This window comes from Cephus cinctus, unplaced genomic scaffold (assembly GCF_000341935.2).
Source record: "Cephus cinctus unplaced genomic scaffold, Ccin1 Ccin1_scaffold0689, whole genome shotgun sequence".
Taxonomy (NCBI): domain Eukaryota; kingdom Metazoa; phylum Arthropoda; class Insecta; order Hymenoptera; family Cephidae; genus Cephus; species Cephus cinctus.
In genome coordinates, this window is record NW_014333312.1 from 1,361,354 (window position 1) to 1,385,546 (window position 24,193).

Genomic DNA, 24,193 nt, shown 5'->3' on the forward strand with positions numbered 1-24,193 from the left:
TATTTTTTGCATATATGATTGTACTTGGCTGTTTGCAATCTTAATATTCTCGATATAAGCCAAAACGAAAGCGCACTGCTGGGGAATGATGCACAGAGGATTGATCGAGTGGCTGATGATGATTATTCAAGGAGTGCATCTCAGTAAAATTAAATTTTCTTCTTTAGAGGAAGGGATCGATATGTCTTTGGTCATCGTGTAGGTTAGAGAAAGCGTTAAGGTTGAAAGCTGTCCTGTATAATGGAGAGCTGCTCTTATCCTGCGGACTTGATTAGCGATGCTGTGTGTGGAGAATGAGCTTTAACCTTCGTCTCGCGAAGGAGAGATGGAGGCTGGATAACTGAAGGAATGGGGAAAAAAAATGACTAAAAACGAAATGAAGGAAATTTTCAAGATCTGAAAAAAATTACTTCATCATATCGAGAAACGTGGCTCAATGAGGCTTTTGTCGCCTTGAGGGTCTGAACTCAATTTTCAAGGGTACAGTCCGCCGCCAAATTTAAAACTACCTAATGATATGTAAATATTCCAAAAGCTAATTGAATTTCTCTCCTCGTTTTTCTTGCAGATTAAGGAACGAAGGTGCGGCTACGCAAAGAAGCGCTATCGCGACAGTTCAAAGAGAAGGAGGGAAGGATGAAAGGATCAGGATCGGGTATGAGGAAGGACGAAAACTCGTGAAGATATCAGGTAATGAGGGAGACAGACAGAGAGAAGAAACGTTGAAACCGACGTGACGGAGAAGGACACAAATGGTGGTGGGTGATTCCAGGAGGGTTGAGGGAGGTTTTCAGAGGGTAGCGAAAATATAAGCAAATTACTGGCTCTGCCCAGACCACGTTGATCTCTGGCCGCCGAGATACCGAATAATGAAATTGACCGCAAAAGGACTTCCGTTTCTCAGTGTCAAGGACGATGAATACCTGCGGAAAAGGTCCTCCGAAGGAGGAGAAAGGAACGCAGGAAGGATATTCATAACGCACGGCAAGCGGACGACGTGCCGCAAGGTACGTCGAGAAATCGCGTTCTTCGAGACGAGATGCTGAACTTTTAACTTTTTCTCGATTCCGGCAACGACTGAGAGTGCGACGAAGAAGCAGACCAAACAAACGGACACTGTAGAGAAAGAGGGACAAGGAGGGGAGGACAGTGAAAAATAACATAGGCATTTTAAATCCAATCGCTAAAAAGTGACTTGAACGTTCGAAGGATCCTCTTTTGTGTAATTCCCTTGAAAATTAAAAAAAAAATTACAGCCGCCTTCGCAGTCATCCTCCCGTTAATCGGCATATCCGTTTGCGACGTATGAAACGAAAGCGCGTTCATCGTCGACATCTCGTTCGTCTTCGTTACCGACCGATCGCTTGGTCGGCCGGTGTCGTCGGGAAGTAAACTAAAAATTTCAAGGTACCGTCGTTGCACGTTGCCACGCGAGGGACGCATGGCGTCGGGCTTTCGTTCCCATCAGCGGTAATAATTTATTCGGCCGTAAAACAAAATGAATTATTCACAATGCATCAGCGTGCAAGCGCACTCCGTGACAAAGTATTGCAATTTACAGTAAATCGCCATTTGCAAGTCGCGCAAAGTACGCCGTGATTGTACGGGACTGTACTGTAGTCGAGCGATGTTAAAGTATGGATTTGCTTGGCGACGCGTTCACACGTGAGAACGTTAAATCACTGTTTAGTAACGTTGCCAGGCTATCGAACGCCTAATCGTAATAGTCGACGTCCCGCGGCGACCCGAATATTCCCATAGAATCCAAGACAATCGGGAAGTGAATAAAAACGAGATCTACCTTATCGATAACGAAGGAATCGCGAAAATCGTGGGCGCGGAGGAAATTTAATTTGCCGAGACATAATGCGAGTCTAAAATCTCACTGAAATATGGCGCCGTCCGGGAGCTCGAGGACGGAATGTGCCCGAACTAAGAATCGTCCCTGAGCCACGTGGAAATTTATGATAATAGTGTCACGAGGTCAGCGCGAGTCGACCAGAGATTAGAGTTCCTACTGCGACGATAAATGTGAGCCATTCCCTTGATCCAAGCGTCGAGCCGAATATTGTCTTGGACAAATGTGAATTAGGCCCAAGTCCCAGAAGTACGCAGGCACTAAAAGCACGGAAGAATGGAGAAGGACAGTGCACGGCATTATAGAGCTTACGAAGGCCTAAAGCCGGCCAACAATGGCAACACGTCCTCCCTCAAGAGAGGTACGGATCCATCCAAGAATCGTTCACGACCAATAAAATGTCTTTGCTTTGGAGGTGTACCTGATAAAGCGAGTCATCATTCCTTCCTGAAAGGTTTCATCATTAATCTGGGCATATGCGCCCTACTCGTTTCTTACACCCTGCTTGGTAGCTTTATCTTTCTGGCGATAGAGGGCGGTAGCGATGGTATACATCAGCGCACCCTAGCGACAACAATCGCCAGCGGAAATCAGCCTGCTCGAAGAAATACAACTGCGTGGCTCAAGCAGGTAACTGCTAAAGATAAAATTGCGCTTGACCTTTTTTTTTCTCATTTTTGTTGCTCCGTGTAATCTATTGAGGAATATTTTAACGGATACTTGTAATAACGCATAGATTACGTAATAGGGGAAAATATAAATTTTCAGATAACCCACGAAGCCAGAGCGAGGACAGTGCAGAATATATGGGAGCTCACGGTGACCCTGAACATTCTCTATCGAGAAAACTGGACCAGGCTGGCCGGTCAGGAAATCGCACGGTTTCAGGATCAACTGGTCAAAAGGATCACGGAGGACGTGATAGCGTCTCAAAATGCTGGTACCTTCCTGGGATCTCACAACGATGGCGTGACAGAGCGACGAGTTCCTGACTACGAGTGGAACTTTGCGAAAGCTTTTCTATACTCTCTCACCGTCCTCACAACGATCGGTGAGTCAATCCAATATCCAATATCTTTATGGAAATTTGAATTTGTCTCGTCCTCTGCGTCGTTTTGTATCTTACTTGTATGCGAATTTTTGACAATTTCAAATTTACTGTAAAACTGAAACGGGCTAATCGGAACGTATGATCAGTCTGGAATTATTAGATAAAGGCGTACCCGCATGCACCGAGCTATACCAGACTTGACGAGCAGAGCCAAGAAAAAGGACTTTGTCATTCTGACTTGTGAAATTTCACAAGTATGCTACTTGGAATGTTTAGAAATGGCAAGAAATGAACCTCCCGGGTGGTTGGCTAGAGGGGGGGATGAATAGGAAGAAGTTTGGAATATAGGAGGACGATAATATTTGTATATAATTAGTGGGTCAGCCGAAGGGGGGATTGAAAGACATTGATGTAAGGGAGGATAATTACTGGGGGCAAATACTAGACAATTTAACTCTCTGCAGAGTCTCTGTCTCGTATCGCCCTGAGGCTTCTCTGTTTGAGTCGGCGCCACTATTTAACAAGCTAAACACTATGCACTCTGTCTCGTCTTCCCTCCCCCGATCCGCCTCGTTTGAACAGCTAGCAGAGTGAACAGCCCTGGCGAAACTATAGGCAAGCCCACCATTTTGGAACTTGGACCGGTTAACTCGTTACGGGAATAATTTTCCAATTTAGCTTCAGGTCAGATCAGTTTCTACCTTAATCCTAGATCCTGCGTATAATCGCTCAATTGTTTCCTAAAAGCATTTGACCATCGTCAAAACCTCATTACGTTTTCTTTTTACTGCTGTTAATGCCCCAATAGCCGCTCGAAAATCGCTAGTTAAATATACCATTGAGAAACGTTTCTTTATTTTTTTTTCCTTTTGGAAAAACTCGCAGAAAGAAAATATCAGTGCCAAGTCATCGATTCGTAATGCGAACTCCTCTGAAACTAGAAGCACCGTTAAGCAGCCGTAGCACTAAAGGGCAAAAACACGTAGGAGCCAATATGGCTGACATCAATTTTCAGCGCAAATAAAGCCCAACATTAGCGCATAATGGTTGTTCAGTCTGTCGGACAAGTATTGTCTCGCGATACTGTAGAAAATTCGTAATGTCAGAATGCCCTATGGGACAACATATAATCCTTTGAATTTTCCCAGGATTTCAGCCGAGCGAAATGCCATCCGAACGTTCGAAATCGTTATTACTAGAATAGATTGGAAGTTCATTGTTTAGCCGATATTTAAAAACTCAATGGAGACTCTATTTCCTTTACCGAGTCGTTACGCCCGTTTAATTTTAATTGGTTGAGCCATTCAGATTTTTCGAGGCGCCCCTGGTAATCTTGATGCCCGTCAAGTATAGCTTGTATACCGATCGCTTCCACCGGTCGGAAAAGACTTTCGGATAAATGGATAAATCTTAGTGAACCTGCAGGGCGATGCCGTGAATTTGGTGTGAACTTTCGTCGAAATCTTTAGCGAAGAACTTTTGCTTTAAAGTCGCGGGGAAGAGAGGCTGAAGATAATTATTATTTAATTTGCGTAATTAGGAAAAGCTAGCTCGGCCGCATTAACGTCAAGTGCACGAAAGAGCCGAACGAATAAGCTTTCATTGTCAGGCTTACCCCAAAGAATGGTTTCGAGTACGTTAAGTGACTCGATCATAAAAAAAAAAGATAACACCCCAACATAAAGGGGGTCAAGTTTTTCGTACCTTTTGAAAGAAAGGAGCTTTTTTGGGTAAAAAAAGTGCCAACAAACCAATGAATTGAAGCGACTGTAACTATTTGCGAAAGTTTCATGATAAGAACATCCTCGTCCGGACGAACGTGAAATAGTTAATAGCGAGACGAACCGGAAATGGCTATGAGGGCAAAGGGGGGTGGAACGGAAGGGAAGTCGCAAATTAATTTTGCTCCTTCGAAACCCTCATGGCAGATCCACCTACCACACTCCTGGTAAACTTAACTCACTGGCTGTTTTGTTTCATCCTTGTCCCTTCCGTCGTGGGAAAGCCACTCAACTTTTTCTCGTGACTGTACCCCTCGCGCTCTTCATCCACGTCCCGTCCTTGTTCTACCAACCACATTGTACCTTTTTTTTTTCGACAGTTAATTACGAAAAGTATCGCAGTACTTTTTATCAGGTCGTCCGAGCTTGAAAATATTGTTGGAAAACTCGGGCCGTTCATATTTTAAATCGCTTAACAGTCGCGCGGCTGTATCCTTGGGCGGGGTACAAAAAAAGAGGGGAAAACGGCATCGGAGGAAAGCTTCACCGGCATTCCTGAGGGAGCAAGAGAGAAGCGCGAGAGAAGTGGTAAAATGGGTAGAAGGATGAAAGAAGAGAAGTTTCACAGTGTCTCCGGCAGGCATGGATAAAGAAACGTTCTTTATTGCGGGCCCAGAGAGAAAGTCCGTAAGTTGCCTTTCGAAAAAGATAAGTTCCCAGAAGCGCAGCACTTTTCCACGATTGAGATCGATTTCATTCGGTTGCCAGTTTACTGTGAACCGGATACGCTGCCTCTTGTTCGTTGCTCATTTTTTTCGTTTTTTTTTTCACGTCAAAAGAGGATTCGCTTTATGCCGCGAGCTACGCGAACCTCGACTCGTTATCATCTGTAGGCGTTTCAACTTCGCGACGCCACTCCGTCCCTCTGGATTCACTCAAAGTTCTAAGATCGTCAGCAGAAAATTCAGAGCGTCGGCCGCCCGTCGCCACACCTTCTCCCTGCCTCCGTCGCGACGCCACCGTTTTACCTCGACGCTCGAATTTATCGAGACCCTTCGGCGAAACATATATTCGCGAAATTTAATAAATTTTTCCGAAATTTTTATTAAATTTCGCGTGAAAAAGCTTTCAGCATTTTTATTATTCTATTAGTCCTTGAAGTACGGGCACGAGAAGCGCGGGCTTTACGAATGCAGATAAATAATGACGATAAATAAAGGTTATCGAGATATCGATATATCGTTATTAGCGTCAAGTCTGTATTACGTAATTATATTTTAATTGAAATTTTTCATCGCTTTTTAATGATATTCATGTCCTGGTTTTTACTTCTTATCTAACCAACGAATATCGAAAAATTTCTGGCTACCCTTCGTCGTCCGTTTGCTCGTGAAACTTTTCAATTCGATGCCTTCAATGTTTCGGCCTTCCCACGGAGTAAATATGGATGCAGGGTGCAGAAAGGCAAAGACAAACATTGAAGGAAGGAAGAAGACGGAGAGAGAGAGGTACTCATCTCCAAGATGCCTATTTCTCATTGGCGAAACCGAAAGAGATTCAGTACCAACCTGAGGGACTTCGAAAGGCGATATAGCTGTTTCACTTTTTTCACCCTTTCTCTTCTTCTTTTCCACGCTCTCATAGTCTGACTCTCTTAGATTTTTCCTCGAGGAAACTTTTACGACGTGTCAATGCTGGAATACCAAAAGAAAAGTCTCTTCCTTTACTAATAACGTTTATGCATCGTGGATGATGTATCGTCTTCGCCCGACTGAAAATCTCGATGCACCATTTCTGGCTTTTTAAATATTTGGCCAGGAGCCGCGAGAATAACTTGTAGTCACGGATCGGATTTTATACATATCAGAAGAAGAATAATAAGATGCCAAAAAATATTGTACATATATACGGTTATGCGTAAATAAGAATTTGATATTTTTATTATATTTTATTATACCCCCCATATAGCTTTCTGGCGACTGTCGACACGATCGAAAAATTAAAGCCGAGGATTATAATGAATATTCATAGAGAGTGAAAACATGAATAGAACGCCGCGACTTCGTCCCTTTATTTGTCAACCTCAAAAGAAACTGGAAATTCAGATTAGGTCGAACGAGGTTACGAAAAGTTAAGGGTGGATGAAATTTTTCCTGTTGGCCGAGCAACCACCCAGTCATCCCAGTCAGCCACCAGAAGGTTGTTTCGCATGTTGAGCCAAGAGTAATCACAGTGTAGATAGTGTCCATTAATCATCCCTGCTGGTTACTTTCGCATCATCATAATCTCTGCACCGGGGTGGCTTGTCTCATTTGTTCATTGCTTAGACACCCCAACAGCAACCCCTTCCGACTTTTCGTTAGTCTCGCAATCTTTTGTTCAGCTTCTTCTGTCTTTTCTTCCTACGCTTTCCCTAGTTCAGAATGTAGGACTAGGGTAACGTTGAACGAGGGCTGTCGAAATTACCTGGACTCCAAGAGTTACGACGATGGCAACTGCGGTGCAAGAGACGCGTTTGGAGCTTCGCGGATTTTAATCAGAAACCAGAGACCCAAGACGTGGTAGTGGCTCACTAATGGATTGGCAGGTCGACTTGCACCTAATCATAATTTTTGGAGCTTCCGCTGCACAGCTCACTGAATCAGTCGTCATTGTCACTTACGTGAATTCAGTACTGCAGGCAGTGGGTATTTAAAAGGTAGAAAAAGAAAAGAGACTTTATCATAAAAAAGCACGAAATACATAAGGAGGGTTGATAGAAAGCAGGAATATAACTCTTAAAAATTGTTACCTACCCTAATAACCTATTTTGAATAAAAGCACTTGGTACCTTGTATCGTCAGCTAAATGGTGGCTGAGTGTAACTTTTAGTCAATAGTGAAAGGTGCCAAGGGGAAATAAGCGGAATTGGAAAAAGGAGAAAGAAAGAAAAAAAAGGTATAAAGAGAAGCAAAGGGTCTCTTTCCTTTTTTCTTTCTTTCTATTTCAAACGGTCCATGGAATCACGTCAGCATCCCACTCCACACGTAGTGAGTACCTATCCGTGCCTTCTAGCCCCTAGTCGCAGTCCGCACTCATCAGGACACTGAGACGCGTCACGATCCAAACTCTCCTACGGCCCTCCCTCCCCGTTAACCCCGTTCCACCCGAAATAGCTGTTTTCATTTCCCATTTCCTTTATCTTTTGTAATTCCGGCTTGGCGAATCTTCCTCGAACCCCTCGTTCACCCAAGCGCATCCACAACGCCTTCGATACGTTCACGCCCCCTCCAACAGCTCAGATTTTCTCATTCCTGGCTGATTTCAGAAACCCGTCATTTGCCACGGAAACCGAAAATCGGAGCGGCACTCAGCGTTATTTCACGTTTTTTTTTTCCTTTCTCTTTCTTCATCTTTTTTTTTTCTTTTTTTTCTCCCGCACCTAGCTACGCCTATCACACCAAAAAATATACTGTTCCTTTCATACGGTCTATCCGAACGAAACCGATCAGACTGTATTTTCGTAGATGAATGTATACAAAAGGGTCCAGACGAATATGGATGCTGCGCTTAGTATTAGCTCGTAACAATTGCGACTTCCAAGATTGATATCGGGTAATAAAAAATAAAATTGATCCCGTCGTCCAACGCATGTGGAACTCGTAAGATTTTGTTACCGACTAAGACGATTCATCTCATACATTCTTTATGGATGACGACACCTTCACGGCAAGATCGATGCCTTCGTTTCAGTGTTTACAATAACCCAGCAGACGGATATAAAATCGATAAGAACGAAAGCTACGTAGGAATTATGTATCCGACCTCTTTCCTTCTTCGCTTCCCGGTCGACACGGAAATCCCAAAGAAACTCGTCGGAAAGAATATTTCTCATCGGATTATTAGCATACTGCATCGTTCCTGCAATCGGATGAGAATAGAACGGAGGATCATTTGACTCGTCTGTAGAATCTTCCCTTCTCTGGGATCACTATTATTGCGGTAACGTCGTCGACGCGCAAACAACCCCTGCGAATGATATTAACTCAAACTCAAACCTGGACAATGTCGGACGAGACTGAATATAATGGACGCAGGGTATATAATCAACTAGAAAGTTTGTTAAGCGTCCACGGACAAGGATGCTGCGGAGCGTCGTCTAGAATTTTAACAAGTTTCACCTAGAATGGGACGTGAACTGAGAGACGGCGAATCCTCGTGTATCCAGTAGCGGTCCGAACAACCCCGCAGTAAAGGAAGGGTGCTGTTACCGGTAACGTATTTTCATTAAAACTTGTATGACGTGTTACCGAGGGTGAAAATAACCCCCTACGTATTTTCCTATATGATTAAATATTTCCAACTTTCATATAATTCTTGCAAATGTACTGGACAATGGCTGCCTTTCAGGATGTCACCAGTTTGTTTCTCATTACCTGCATTAAATTTGTCAGGTAGAATGAATGTCTCGGGTGGTTGCAGAACCGGCGAGAGTTCAGTGAAATGAGTGGAACTGAATTTTACTCGGTTCTCTGAATCGAAACTTCACCCTGGGGGAAAAAACTGAAGTTGGGAGTTTCCTGAAGATAAGAACATGAGATTTATCGGTTACAGAAACTCGTGGGTAGTCGGTAGATTTAACGTAGTTTCGCCCTGGCTGTAAGTCTTGCAAAATTTTTGCACTTTCTTCATTTACCATGGTACCACTGTCGATCGATGGTTAATTGAACTAAGTGGAAATTGCAAGTAGCGAAGGGGACATTTAATTCTGTTAAAGCGCCCTTGTATTTTTGAGAAAAATCTCAATATTTATTAGGACTTGTCTTAAACGTCATAAATATAATGAACTGTCATAATGTCTGTCTCGGTTAGATAAAAAGATGTCGACTGGAGCAACGAGTTCGGTTGGTTTTCGCATGTCACGTTTCCTTCCAGAAAGAAATGGTGGCCTTGACAAAAAAAAGTCTGGCCAAAATTGGCTACATTATTCAGCAGGGAGTCGACGATTCTCTGGGGGTTTCGGCTGCTCGGTTGGCAACATCAGTGAATCCTCAGGAAACCTAAACTCATCCCCTTTCAAACCTGTACTTCCTACGAGGTACTTTTTCAGTTATTTATAAGGATCTCGACCAATCAGAATGATCAGAATGGTTAGTTTTCGAATTTGGCTATTGTCAAAGCAGTCTGTCTCGGGACATCGACCGAGGTGTCACGAACTGCCTCGCGCTCCCGTACTATCTGTTGATAGTTTTTATAGCTTCGATACGGTATAGAAAATTCTCGCTTGTGTAGTTCTCGCGTTGCTCTCGCGATATCCAAGAAATTCTATGGATTTTCTGTGAGTGTTCCGGAGGTGTAGTGCCATGCCCTAGTGCAGTGCCCACCCGAGTGTCTTCTGGTCGCAGTTCTCGGCCTTCAGGGATTAGCTGCACCAGCTCCGGTGAGTACTCCCAATTTATTAATTGGTGAAGGAATTTCATACTCCGACCCTCTCTACGTCAACCTAGCAGCCTGAGCGGCTGCACATTTCCGTAACCATCCGCTCCCGTTCGTGCATCCAGTTGCGTTTCTCGATTTTAAGCGTCCCCAAAAGTCGACAGGATCCGTTAAGTTATCGCATTATCTGATAGATTCCGTCACAGCTCTCGTTTTGGCGGAGTTGGGCCTGTTCCGACCCAACTCCCAGTTCATACCGGCTCGTCACTTCCCGGTGAAAAAAGAATTGGCTGGCGCCCGCTTGGCTTGCGGATGCATAAGCGAAGGGTGGACGGCCGAAGGTAACGTTAGGTTGGTTCTCGAAGATAGTTCGTTTTCGGTATCGGGTTAAGAAAAAACATTTAAAGAAAAACTGAAACGTTTTAAGAAAAAATTTCTCCCAAAAACGTGACTGCGTGACGTTTTAATTATCCGACATTAAATTTTGAACGTCATGAGTATTTGTATCAATTTATACAGCCAATGCACACGGGAAACAAGGCAAAGGACAGGCCATATTGAAATTGATGGCCTTTCCAAAATGAATAACCGTCGAATAAAAGCAACGTGGATTCCATTGACGATCGATCCCAACATGAAACGAATATAATATCCAACCTGTAGTGAACGACGGAGAGTCACGCAATATTTCCTTGACGGATTAGGTTGTACCTAAAAGCTCTTCGTCGAATGCTCATTTCTCATTCCAGACTACAGAGATTATATTACCTTTCAAGATAGAGAGAGAGAGAGAGAGATCAGAGCAACCGCACCATTTGAACTTTTTCTTTGGTAAAAATTAGGTTTTTTCGCGATCTGCTGGCGACGCTTGAAAAATCGAAGATCGTCGGAAGTTCTTAAGGAATACATTAATAACTGGTAGTATAAGGTAAAAACGGGATAAGGTTGCCGTAGCATTATTTAAGTATAAAAATAATTTCCAAGTGTAATTAGATGCTCAGGAAGGCATAGTCGGTGTTTTCCGTAAGAGCGGGCATTAATCATCGTGCAGTGGAGTGAAAGCAACGCTATTTCTTCTGTCCAAGCTTCTCTTCTCGAATCAAATAGATATTCTGCTGCTTCCCTCGTTTCATTTTGCAAATTACGCTGTACGCCCTCCTTTGAATTGTCATTTGATTTGAATCTCCCTATCGTCGAATGGCGTATATAAAAGTTGTGCAATTCGTACTGCCTTCATAAATATATGCTTGAAAGAGATTTTTCCTGTTGATTTCACGACTCTCACGGTCGCGAATTGGAATCGTATTGCTTGTAGCGAAGTCCGGACGTCGCTTGATACCCCCGTCTATCGAGAAAACGGAAATTTTATTTATACCTCGTTCCGATTCTCTTCAGCTTCTTTGCAAAGAGTGGCTGAGTTCTTGACGATAAAAAAAAATTTCATTCAATCACTAAGGGTAAAATTCAACGTTATATTGAATGTTCAAGACTTCCGGCTATGTAATTTGGTACGAGTTCAAAACATAAACCGTGAACGTTGCTCGTAAGAAAAGGATCGTAAAGGCGTGCTCGCGTAAAGTTTACATGGTAGGAGCTTGCATAGATCAGTATTACGCCAAGAAGGCTTTTTAAAGGTGCAACGGCGAACACGAAAGGGGCATTCCACGGGTGCAAGTGGCTGGCCACACCGGTAACGTCGCAGCTAGAATAACAAAAGAGTAATTAAAGACCCCAATGCAAATTAAGAGAAGCGGAAGTCTCTCTCAACGGAACGGCTGGAAACTGGGGAGTGGCTCTAGCGAGCGAAAATATTGTCGAAATATGCTAAGAGCAGCCTTACTAGCGATCTTAGCATAACAATGTCCTGACATTCGGCATAAAAATCATGAATATGCATTAGAGGTCGAGAAAAGAGGATAAATAGATGTTCGACCTGAAATACATAGAGGATGCGAGTGTTCCAAACACTTTTAGACTCCCTATAGGCATAACGAGTGAATTTGAAGCTCTTTGAAATTTTATGCCCTCTAGCTTGATTGGCACTTCGGAAGAGCCTGGATCCTTCCTATAACCGATTCTGATCGTTGTCAGAAGGAACGAACCAAGTTTCGAGGCAATCCACTCAACGTGAATCCACTTTTGGGGAAACACCGAAAAGCTTCGCACTTTAGAGGAGACTAGAATATTTGCATTTTGACAGGGACCGGGTAAAGACGTCTAGTCGCCCGAGTCCTTGTTCCGCTTCAAATCTGAAAAGCCGGGAAGGGCGTCATGAAAACCGCCATTACCACACTGACGGCGTTATAAGAGGGCAGATTCGCTTGGCACAAGACACAAGAGTTGTTTTCCCTGAAGGATGCATTAATGTTATTATGAAGAAGGTTTGTCCAAGTCGCGACCAAGTTATTCTGTGAGTCTTCCGTGATGCCGAAGGAGCGAAGGGTCCGTGGTAGGGTGATGGAAGGACGCGTGACGTCACGAGGCTCGATTAAAGTGCGTCCAGATGGAGACGAAGGACGAGGCTGTGACGGTGACGTTGACGCTAGCGTTTAAACGGAGAAAATTGAAAATAATTTCACGTTCGTTCTCAACGGGCGATAATAAAAATTCATCGTTCCGTGATTACGGGCTGGTGCGCCCTGTTAAATTCACGTTTGATACGCCAACAGCATCTGTTGCCGAGTTTAAAAATTTTACTGCTGTTTACTATTTTTTTACCCTGGAGGGATTCGGGATGCTGCGCAATGGACCACATTTTGATTTTATGTACACAGGACCAGTCTGAACAATGTTCACGGATCTTTTAAGCGGGTTGTATTTCTTTCGCGTGGCCGTCGGGACGCCGGTGCTAGGTCAAACGGCTAAGACACGAAAATTGAATTTAAGGGTCGCGATAAACTCTCTTAGAACGCTTCCCTAATACGAAGATAAAGGACTGGCTTGGGGGTTTTCTCAGGTTTCCCAGCTACTTCAATATAAATTCCACGTCGCTTTCGCTCTAGGAGAAACACGGAAGGACGTCTTTCTCTTGCTTTCTTATATAGAACGACAAAAAGAATCTCTTTTATCCTCCCAGGTGAATCAAAGTGATGCAGTTTATATCTGACCTCTGCAGTAAACTAACCAACGTATGGATGACCTCGCGAGCATCAATGATAATTCCGGACACGTTTTCGGCTATAGCCTCGCATAGATAACGCCCTCGGTAATTACCTGTCCGATACAAAATCGATGTCAAAGGGAAAGAGTCTGGACGTTTCCATAGAAACCGCTCTGTAGCGATTCGGTGTATACGATATTGTATGGCGTTTGAAAAATGTACATACATAGAAAAAAAAAGCAGAAAGTTAAGGTTATCCATTTCGCAAGTAAAACTCGGGGTTCTTGAAAGATGGATGAAAAGTAAAATAGGCGTCAACGTTAAACGTATCGACTTCAAACCAGTGACAGTCGGAGTTTCACTGCACATCGAGATTCCCTGAATTACGATTCCATGCTCGGTTACAGTTTCGTTGGATTTCTACGACGACGAATTCCTCTTATGCAATTCCCTCCCTCTTTCGCGTCTGTCTCTCCTCGTCTCCGACGCTCGGCGTCTACGCCTCTTATAGACTCCATAGACTGTATAGAGAGACACAGGCGGCAAATTCCGATTGCGAATACGTGAAGCGAATCCATGAGTGGTTTTGATCGATTCCACTAAACTAACGCCTCTTCTCCTCGACTCTGCCATTTTCTTTGCTCTCTAGTTTTTTTTTTTTTTTTTTTTTTTTTTTTTTTTTTTTTTTTTCACTAACGCTTTCAAACGTAATATATCAACCCACGTGAATCGAACGATGCAATCATAACTTAGACATTGAACAATGACAATTTCCCCTCTTACATCCACCCCACTACCTTGCTCTACTTAGATCGATGACATAAAGATATGACAGACGTTGTTCGAATACAAGTTATTCCCTAGTATCTAGCTGAACAGTCTGGCTAGACTTCATCCCTTAAATCCCTTTCATCCCTCACGTAAAATCACTCCCGTTTACCCGTTACAAATTCCTATAGCCAGTATACCACCAGGACGAATCTCTTGTGTCCTGTCGTTAGGAACAACTGAACTTATGGTACTATAAATTTGTAATGTTTTTCTTATCTTTCCATTTTTTCTTCTCCTATCTCCTATCCCTTTTTTGGCTTAGAGTTTTTTGAAAATTTTCACCTGTCACGCTTCACGCTTTATCCTGCCTTTGAATTTCGTGCAAGCTCCTCCACTAACCGGCACACCCAGAGACATGCTGGATGTTTGGTCGGAGCAAACACACGCTGCAAGTCGTAAGCAGTTGATACCAGTAGCAACACTATTGCCGATCCTAGCAGCAAGAGCGAGTAACGGCGTCGGCAAAGCTAGATATATATAAAACGACTTCACGTCGCGGTGTCTTCCTACAGGAAAGGTTTACGTCCTCGACTGGAACAGCAACGAATTTGCGGCGTTATTAAACCACCGGGAGGCGTAAAGTAATTCCTCGTCAAAATTGAAATTGCTATACGGTTTCCCTCGTTCATTTATTTCAAAAGCTTGGAATCTGTCACAATATCCTTCGTGAGGTTTCGGCGCGCAGTTGTGTGGGAAAGAGACAGATGGCGCGGCGGTCTACTTGACTGTTAAGTTTATAGGCTCGAGTCCGGAGTTTCTTGGATTTCTTTTACTGTATAATCATCTGTATTCAACTTCAATAATTCACTTAATTTATTACCCTCGGTCGTTTGCCCTTAGAACGTCAAGAGATAAAAAGCGAATAGGCGATTGGGACATGATCACAGTCTACTTCGTAGACTAAGACTCTCCGAAACTCCATTTATTCTTTTTCTCTGGACTATTCAGACTCCAGATTCGAGAATTCATAGACTCAACTAGGTGAAAAATATTTATAATTTTTTTCTCCAATTTTTACCGAAATCTCATTTCGATCTTGTTTTATTTTCTATTCCGGCTGAGGGCGCGTATATACGAGTTCTTGAATGTAAGTCTCAGGTACTTAAATTGAAGATATCGAACCGATTGGAAACGATTTAGTCAAATCGCAAAAACGATGTTACTTGGTTGCGCCAATTCGCGATTTCAAATAGGAATTCGGATATGAGACGGTGAGACCGATGGGGGGTGGATGGGGTAGTAGAATGGGGCACATCAATATTCAGAGGAAGTAATGTCAATTTCATCCCCTCGAACGGTTCGTCACCCCTCACGGCTTTCGAAACCACCCACGCCCTTTACAATATGCGGATAATCAACTGCTCAGCAGGTTTAACGGACGGCGTACAGCATACATTAATTATTATTACGCTTTCGAATTGATGCACACATAAATTTCTGCTGTGTCTCTCGATGCGAAACACGTGAAAATCCTATCCTCATAGTTTATACAAAAAAATATATAATTCCATCATGTCATATAAATTGTAGGATCGTATCTTCCACGATGTGTTGAAATACAAATGAATATATAAATTTGCATATAATATAGTTATAACATCCGTGGTACTTTGGCGAATTTTTTATCCAGTAATATTTGAATTTCGATTAGCTCCAGCATCCAGACAACAAAACATTTTTACATCTGGATGAAAAATAATCCTCTTACACAATTGGATAACCATTCGAATAAACCTGGCGTCGTACTTATGTTTTTCGTATTTTCCGTGCTGATACATGAAGGATCTGATGAAAAAAAAAAATTGCACAAATCATAACAGCGAGATTGAATCGGATGAGAAATTTTAATAAAAGCAACAAAAGTCAGAGAAGCGTTGGGATCGACAAAAATTACGTGAATAGAGCATAGGGTCGTGTGAATTAAGGTTGGTTTATAAACCTGAAATCGATCTAAAATTGTGGCGAGTAGAAGTTATATTCAATGCGTGCTACCAATTAAATATAGCCAGTGAGACGTGTCCAATTACTTAGTTCCTATTAGGAATATGTGATTGGTGATAAACAGAGCACTATAAATGAGTATAATTTGATATTGCATTTCTAGATATTAGATCGAGATGAAAGTTGGACCAGTGCAAATGCAGATACGTGATTTCTCATAATCCATAGATGAACCAATAGAGCCCCATGACTTGAATTAACCGTAGGACGCTATCAGAAATCTGAAAAGATCGCATCTCAGTCTCGGAATGCGGAGTCATTTTTCATCGTGATCGTCAGGGGAGACCCTTTAAAAATGGTTGACTCCCCCGGGCGATCGGCCGCCTTCCGGAAAGCCCCCAGGCAATTTCGCCTTTGACATTCTCTTCTGTACGCGGTGGCGAAACCAAAGAGCTAAAGGAATCCAAAGGAACCCGAGAGAGAGAGAGAGAGAGAGAGAGAGAGAGAGAGAGAGAGAGAGGGAGAGTCACGAATGGAAAAGATAAAGGATGAGCAGCAGGAGACGCCTTTTGTAACGTCGTCGCCTTCCTCTTGACAAGATTACAAATGACATAAAAATTGAAATTGTAACGCGAGAAGTTCCGTACTGTTCTAAAAAAATGTGCACGCTTGGTTTTCAGATTTTTCGTTAAAATCGTTGCTACGTACCCTTATGACCTTTTGCATGTGCCACGCATGTGCATATATACACATATATACACACATCAAGATAGCACTTTATATTCTACAAGCTTCATACATTTCGCTCTTAATTTTTTTCCCAGCAGTCTAATAGGGAGTGTCGGCACTTGCGTAATTTCGCTGCATATTCGCGCTGGATAACGAGAGAAAGAGTGCGCATTGATCAACGCATGACGTATCGGAGTGGTACATCATGTCCCAGTGAAACGACCGACGTTTCAGCCAATTGGCTGGAATGGCCTTCTGCGTTTTCCTATAACAATCTCACTCGATGGATCGTAAAGGGTTGCGCTGCGGGAGGGTAGGTTGTGGAGCCGGTTAAATAGAGGGAGATGAAGCGATGCGAGTTTCCCATTATTTCGGGACAAGGACATTCGATACATATATATATACCGTGGGTACACATATGAGTGCGTAGTTTAGAGTTCGCATGAAAATAGAGTTTGACCCGAACCAGCCCCCTGGCACGAACTGGTCGGGTCGGTTCTCTGAATGTACGTCGCCTCCGTCACAAAATTTGGCCGCACGTGGCGCTAGTAGGCATATGCTCGATTTCCTTGATATGCGTTTAACGCTAAAAACCAGGTCGAGTTTGGCAGAAAACTACTAGCGCCACGTACAGGAGGTTGGAGAAGTTAAAAAACAGACAGAAGGAGAACATTTATTATATAAGGCCGTGTATTTGGTATACGAGAAGCTTGAAAATCGATAATTTGACGAAAAAATGCATTAACAATTTTCATTCGTAATTTGTTGTGCTTGATAAAATTTGTATGCAAAAAAGTTGAGTAATTTTATCATAAAAATTTAGATAACACCGTCGAGTTCTATCTCCGGAGTAAATGAGAATTCGCGAACCACTCGGATATTCTGATTGTGCGATTTCAGTGTGGTTCAGTGCTGTGTGAATTTCCATATGGTGATAATAAAAACAGTCAGCGATAAGGCTCAAGAAAAGTCTTTGGTGGTCGCTGCGAACCGCAACGGGAAACGACTTTCCTTTGTTCGTAATGTCGTGAAACAATGAGATCATTGTTCCGGGCAGCCCTTACGATTGGGAGAAAAGTTTGCGGTCCTTACTTTTCGTTTCAATCTCTGTCCAGCATCCCCTACTTCATCGCATCTTTTACGAAACGTTTTAATTAACCCGTTGGCTAATTAGGGTTTATCCGTAGTTAGAGTCTTTGTTGTGAAATAGTCTGTTGGAGAATTTACTGTCTGAAAAGAAAATTTTTTATTTGACAATCTCTTATGACGAGTTCACAAGTAGAGCCGCGACAGCGATCAGAGACGGTATTACGTTAGAGTAATACGAGAGAGACATTAATTCCTCGTTGGGCGTCGGGACGCCACAGAAGCCCTCACTTGTCACCGATAACGACAGCGTTCGCTTTAAAACTCGCGCGCGATAGCGGACGTGGATTGCGAGCTGTTAAAAATAATCGTAGTTGTCGTGAAAAAAAAAAAAAAAAAAAAAATTTTTTGCGACGTAACGAATTAACGTTATAGCGCGAGTGGAGGGGATGGGCCGATCAGAAAATTTGAAACGAGCCGAGACTGGGAAGCATTTTTCAAACCCCTGTCAAAAGCACTGTCAGTGGGTATTAAACAAAAAGCCGTGAGAATCGCTCGTCGAGACTAAAATGTCTATTCAGAATAATTGAATGCCGCCGACGATTTCGAATACTTGAAATAATCGTCGCGCGCGATTAAATTAAACGAGGCAAATTGAAAAACAGTTCTCTATCCGTAGTATCGATGTAATTTATCACCTGTCTGCGCGAGCTTGGACGGAATCCGATATGTATTTCGCTAAAGGAATTAGAAGATCCGATGAGTCTCTACATTGTGAAGCCATTCCGAGGGTCGTAGCTTATAGGAACCTGGGAACTGGAAGCTCGTAGCTGGAAACTTGAAACTAGGTAGAATCATCTGTGCTTATATATATTCTACGACGTGCATATAGAGCTGATTTAATTTAGAAACCCAGTAGAGAGATCCTCTCGGTTTCGAAACCATGTTTCGCGCGAATATCATTTGTTTGTCAATATCGACAGATTGCGTAGTATTCGCGGTTTACCTCTCTGTGCTCTGGAAAAAAAAATTGCCAGTTGCGATAGGAATCCTCGGAAAGAACTTTTGGAAAATTACGTCTACCGGCCAATTGGCTACGGGAATCCTTAATTAAATTCGAGGCACTCGGCTACACAGCTTGTTCAACCAGTCCTATCACGATCGCAGTTCGTTCACTCTACTGCGGGCCTCTGGCTCTGTATCCGAACATTCCAACAACCGAATATCCGAACAACCGAATATCCGAAGCGGCCCCGAAGAGACATCAAATCGAATCACACTTCTCTCTCGGCGTTCCACGTTACACGTTGCGTTCGTCGTTCTTTTTATACCTGTTTCGCGTTTCAGCTCGAAATTTACCCTCCGTCGTTCCCTGGACCGTCCTAGCACACATCCTGATACGCGTAACGCCAGAACCAATTGATATCGAGAGCCGTTGGGAAATTGCGGAACGTACAATGGTCGAAAAGGCTTTCTGGAATTCCAGAGATCACAATGCTTCACACGGCTGATATCCTTTTTTATGTAAACTACGTAAAACTTGGGGTTCGTTTTTTTCTTCTTTAACGGTATCCGGTTATCTCGGCCTTCGGATCCTTTGGGACTGACTTGAATTTTTCGTTACGTCAATTGTTACCTCAGCCGTCTATTTTTTCTTTCGTTATAATTTTTTTCTCACGGAATGCATATTTGTCGCATTTTCACAATGTTTTTTTTTCTCGGTCATACATGTAAATCTCTCTTGAAGTCATCAAGCACGTGCACATAGTGCATACAACGTGGAACAGCTTTATTTATAATTTGTACAAACACTTTACCTCCTCAGATCCAACCGACTAGTTTGTGTCTCGATCAATCGTCATCAGATTTTTGCGACTTTCCCTGTTCTTACGAAACCCTTACATGTGTCTACGAGAATCTACGCAGTAAAGTGTGTTGCGTGGTGTCAAAATATATGCGAATTCATTAATGGGTGCTTTGTATCGGAATGGGATGTCAAGTACATCGTCCAGGGGACGTTGACAGGCACGTTAATGTCACACGTGTCCAGAATGCTCTAGGATCCAAACCAGAGGACTTTTCTTCGGTACGCGGATATAGGAAGAAATAGAATTCTGCACCTGAGAGATAAACCCCCTGGATTTTCTCGTATCAATCATGTTGACAGGAATGCACCCTTTATCTTAGGGGTTGCAGCTGAGCCAGGGAGAGATCGTTGTTTTCTCCCATAGCTCATAGTCAGCCGAACCAGTTTCTGAACTCTGGTACTGTATTTTACAACGTGGCCACATATGCTCGCCGCATTTACCTGACGTCATTTGCTTCCATCGATCTTCATTTCCGATGTTAAAAGCAGATCAGTCCCCGTCTCTCCCTGATTTCATAAGCGACGAGTTAAAAAGACAAATCTTCGAACACCAAAGAACGACCAACCAACGGAATCAAAATGTGCAAAAATTATATTAAATCCAAAAATCACCAGCAAATACTGACGGTGCGTCGACTTTAAAGGTCATAGAATAGCGCGAGTCACGGAAATTGTTTGAGGTTCCGATAGAAGTGAAGAGGGTTCGCGGGCAGACATGGGAAAAGGTGAGCTCACAGAGTATAAGGGTAATTTTGTTTTCGGAGCGCAACCAGCCGAAATAATGTATAGCAAACAACGTCACGGGGACTCGATTCTGTTGAATCCCATTATCGCGTTAAAGAACCATCGTTTCACGTTTAAATTGCTTATCGAGCGATTTAACCTTAAACCTTCGAAACTAGGGGATAATTATCATCGGCTGATCTTTTTTATCGCAGCTGCTTGAGCCAAAATCGATTATCCGTGTAATAGAGTACTCTCGTGCCTATTCCGACCTAAAGGCTTTAATTTAATTTAAATAACGAAAACTCCTAGTACGTACCTAAGGGTAGCTATTTTATTTTGCTTTACGAAGATGAAGTATGATCAAAGAATGCCACTCAAAGATATTCGCCGAGGATCCTTCTCGACACCTTTTTGATGGAGATGCTTGAGTTAAGTATATCTCTAGAATCCGCGAGGGAAAACTCGAGAAAGAGAGAGAGAGAGAGAAAGTCTCGAATAACAGAAGGGGAGTAAGCTCTTCTTCAAAATTTGTCTCAACGACATTTGCGAAGAACTCGTAATAATTTTCATGAAAGCCAATCCTCCATGGCTCTCTCTCCCAATATGTATAGTATGTATATATATATATACACAGCCCAACCTCCCTCTCTTGTTACTCCTGTTTACTCTTCACATCTCACCATTCGCAATTACACCCCACTCGCGATTATTCCTCGCGATAACTCCTACCCCATTCGTTTTTCCTCATCATGATAATTTTCCCAACGCCGAGTACTCCGCGTTTAAAAATTATTCACAGTAACTAACAATCAGCTCGCACAGAAGGCAAACTAGCGTTCATCAATTTGAAAAGAGTATACACGCAGCTTCGCATCCAATCCAATATACAAATTATTTGATCCACGAATTCAACGGTCAATGTAAATAGTTCGTCATTATTGTTATAAGTCTATTAATTAATTACGCGCTACGATAACCTGAAACCTTATCGGATTAATGTACGAAAGGATATTCGAATATCAATCAAAGGGAAAATATATTTTGCACGTACAATTTATCATTTTCGTATGCTACAAACATCCACTGACCATCATCCCCCTTTTGCATTCTGTGCTTTTCCTCGGGTTGTTCGACAACTCTTTTCTTTTTTTTTTTTTATTACGATTTTTCAACGTCGGAACAACCGGCAAAGAAAGTTTACCAAAGCCTCGGAAGGGATATGGGGTTGCCAGGGATCTTGTAGAACGGGAGTTTCCTGGTGGGCTTCAATAAAAAGGCTTTTCCAAGGTAGGGACGAGCACTCCCTTCTTCAAGAGGATCTATGCATTCATATTATCTTGAAGGCTGTCGTCACTTGGGCCAAGTTTCATATTGATCAAAGAGCCAAGTTTACTTGTAACATTGTCGTCGACGTCGGCGTCCTTCTCAGTCTCGCCCGACTTCTGCGCTATTCTTACGGATTCCAAAAGTTTCGCTCAGCCGGTATTATGTCTGGCATTAATTGTTTCAACTGGTTTCGTCATCCCCCGTAGCAATCTCATACACAGGTGTCTACCCGGATGTAATTAACAACCCTCAGCTCATCCTGGCTCATTAACCCTTAATTCTTAACTCTTTAGGTCTTTTGTGAATTGAAATTGCCTAATGCGTTGTTACCTACCTAACTAAATTTTCACTCGTCATTCAGGCCATTATTTTGAAAACGATCTCGACCCTACACGCGAGTGCGTCATTACTCACGGTACCAGTCGAATCAAAGTTACGCCCTTAGATTTGGCTAATAAACAAAATTTATACCCGTTCATGCGTATTCGCAATAATTCTTAAACGCTCCATTAAATGATCCCAAATCAGTGGAAACTCTTCGTGGATCATTTGATTCCTCGTTCGATCCATACCCTGAATTTAATTGTGCTAACAATTAGAAATTCGATATTTTCGCACAAGAACGATATCCAATTGCTTGTACAATATTTATCGTCAAGTGCCTCTCAAATGGAATAACAGAGCGAAAGTGTCTACGAATTACAAAGCGATGCGAAGCTGATGCTTTTACGTTCTTTTTGTGTAACGTATTAAATTTGTAGCCGTATGTTTTTAAGGTTCGGTACCGGCCAGTAGGAACATTGAAAAATAATGAAGCAGAGTCAAGCCCCGTCGGATTAAGGGGAATCGTGGAATATAATTTATAGGAATAATAATTCTCTAAGGGAAATAAAAAATTCAACGCTAATTCTCTACTATGAACTTTTAACCTCGACCAAGCTTACTTTGACTATAATGCCTAAAGTCGTTTGTCTCTTGGATTTATAGTCAAATATTATGCAGATGGTGCATTCATAGTAGCACTGACAGTGCCGGGCATTTCCGTTGTTAAAAAAAAAAATACATGTTCCGAATGTTTGCTCGCTACCTAATTACTTGGAGCTACCAAATTCAGTGAATAATACCATAGAAAATATTTTTTCCAAAATTTCGGAGATTTACTCACTAGCTCGAGTGACGAAGTACAATTTTTTGTTCAACGCTTTCGGGAATCACCCAGCTCTTTTCCTATTGTATAACGTGTGTGCGTATATGCATATACCGTCGAAAAAAAATACGAATATCGAAACTTCGCACGCTTCGTTTATTCAACAGCCAACATCCACACTATCGAGACATACGTATCGAACGAATACTATGCAATCCATATCCGATAGACTAGCTACGTAACTTCCGTTCGAAAATCGCGACACAATATCCGTCCTTCGCATCGCGCGAAGCGTCAATCCCATTGTGACGCAATCGTTTTCACCGTTCCAATAATCACGGGCGATTTTGAATTTGTGGTTGATGGTGGGATAAATCGTTAAATGTCATTTTCACTGATAGCCATTTTAAATATAATAACAATTTTTGTTTTATAGAGAGAAAAAAAAAGATAAATTAAACATTTGGACATTATGAAAGAAAAAATTCTGAACTCACTTCATCCCTTATTTATGATTGTTAACTCGAATATACGTAATTTGCAAATAACTGAAAATATCGAATCGACTTTTAGTCGCACAAAGAAAAGTACAGGAGTACAAAAATAATATAATCCCCATTACCGGTGGATGAAGGAAAATGCTCAGGTTGCTAAGAATTCCTTTATAAGGCTATAACTGGGTCAGCAATTCCGATAAACGATAACCGAGGATGAAATGCACAGGCAGCTTTCACCCAGGGTGCAATACATTCTTAATATTAATAATAATATCGACACGTGGCTATTACAGCTGCAGCTGCGATTCTGACATGAACTAATGAATTCTAGCAAGACTTCACATCGGTGTTACGTAAAGAAGGGGATACACTGTACAGTAGTATAAAGGATTGACAGAGGGCGAGTGGACGGAATACCCTAGAGAAGGTTCTAATGGCAGGACCTACATAGGTATCATTGCCAGGTCATAAAGCCCGGGGGCCAGACGTTTGCCAAATTTATCGAATGATATCGCTACAAAACAGGATCATCCCCTTTCGCACTACTGGTCCTCCGTTAGTCAGTACGATATACGATAAAAGGACGTTTGGCATTCGCGATATCCTTAGAGAAAAATATTACTACTTTTTCAAAGGATTTAAAAAATAATTCGCTCACGGAGTATCGTAAGGATCACTCTTTCTTGTTTTTTCATCCCTTCATTCCCAGGCTCACTGTATTTCAGCTCAAACTCGTATTTGCAACTTTATTACGTTCCATTCAGTTCCGAAACGTTCTCTCGTTTTTCCTCGATCCGATCCATAGAGCATTCGTGTTCGGCGCGACAGCCAATCTACTCGGCGATGCGTGGAAGACCCTGAAAAATGTTTAGGCCGACGGCTTCGCTTTCCGCCCCCC

The 24,193-nt window shown here is 42.5% G+C and overlaps 1 protein-coding gene across 8 annotated transcripts in view; it reads left to right on the forward strand.

Annotated features, from left to right (window-relative positions):
* The window catches only part of LOC107269764 (TWiK family of potassium channels protein 18), a 146,643-nt gene that overhangs the window by 101,641 nt on the left and 20,809 nt on the right, over nucleotides 1-24,193 (forward strand). For 6 of the 8 annotated variants that reach the window (XM_025087074.1, XM_025087076.1, XM_025087078.1 and 3 more), the window contains 2 exons: nucleotides 569-2,488; nucleotides 2,627-2,909. In XM_025087074.1, coding sequence (XP_024942842.1) covers nucleotides 2,135-2,488; nucleotides 2,627-2,909 — 637 coding nt within the window. In that variant the 5' untranslated portion in view covers nucleotides 569-2,134. Of the gene's footprint in view, nucleotides 1-403; nucleotides 481-568; nucleotides 2,489-2,626; nucleotides 2,910-24,193 lie in introns of those variants that run through there. The other 2 variants (XM_025087079.1, XM_025087081.1) reach the window with 2 other exon arrangements.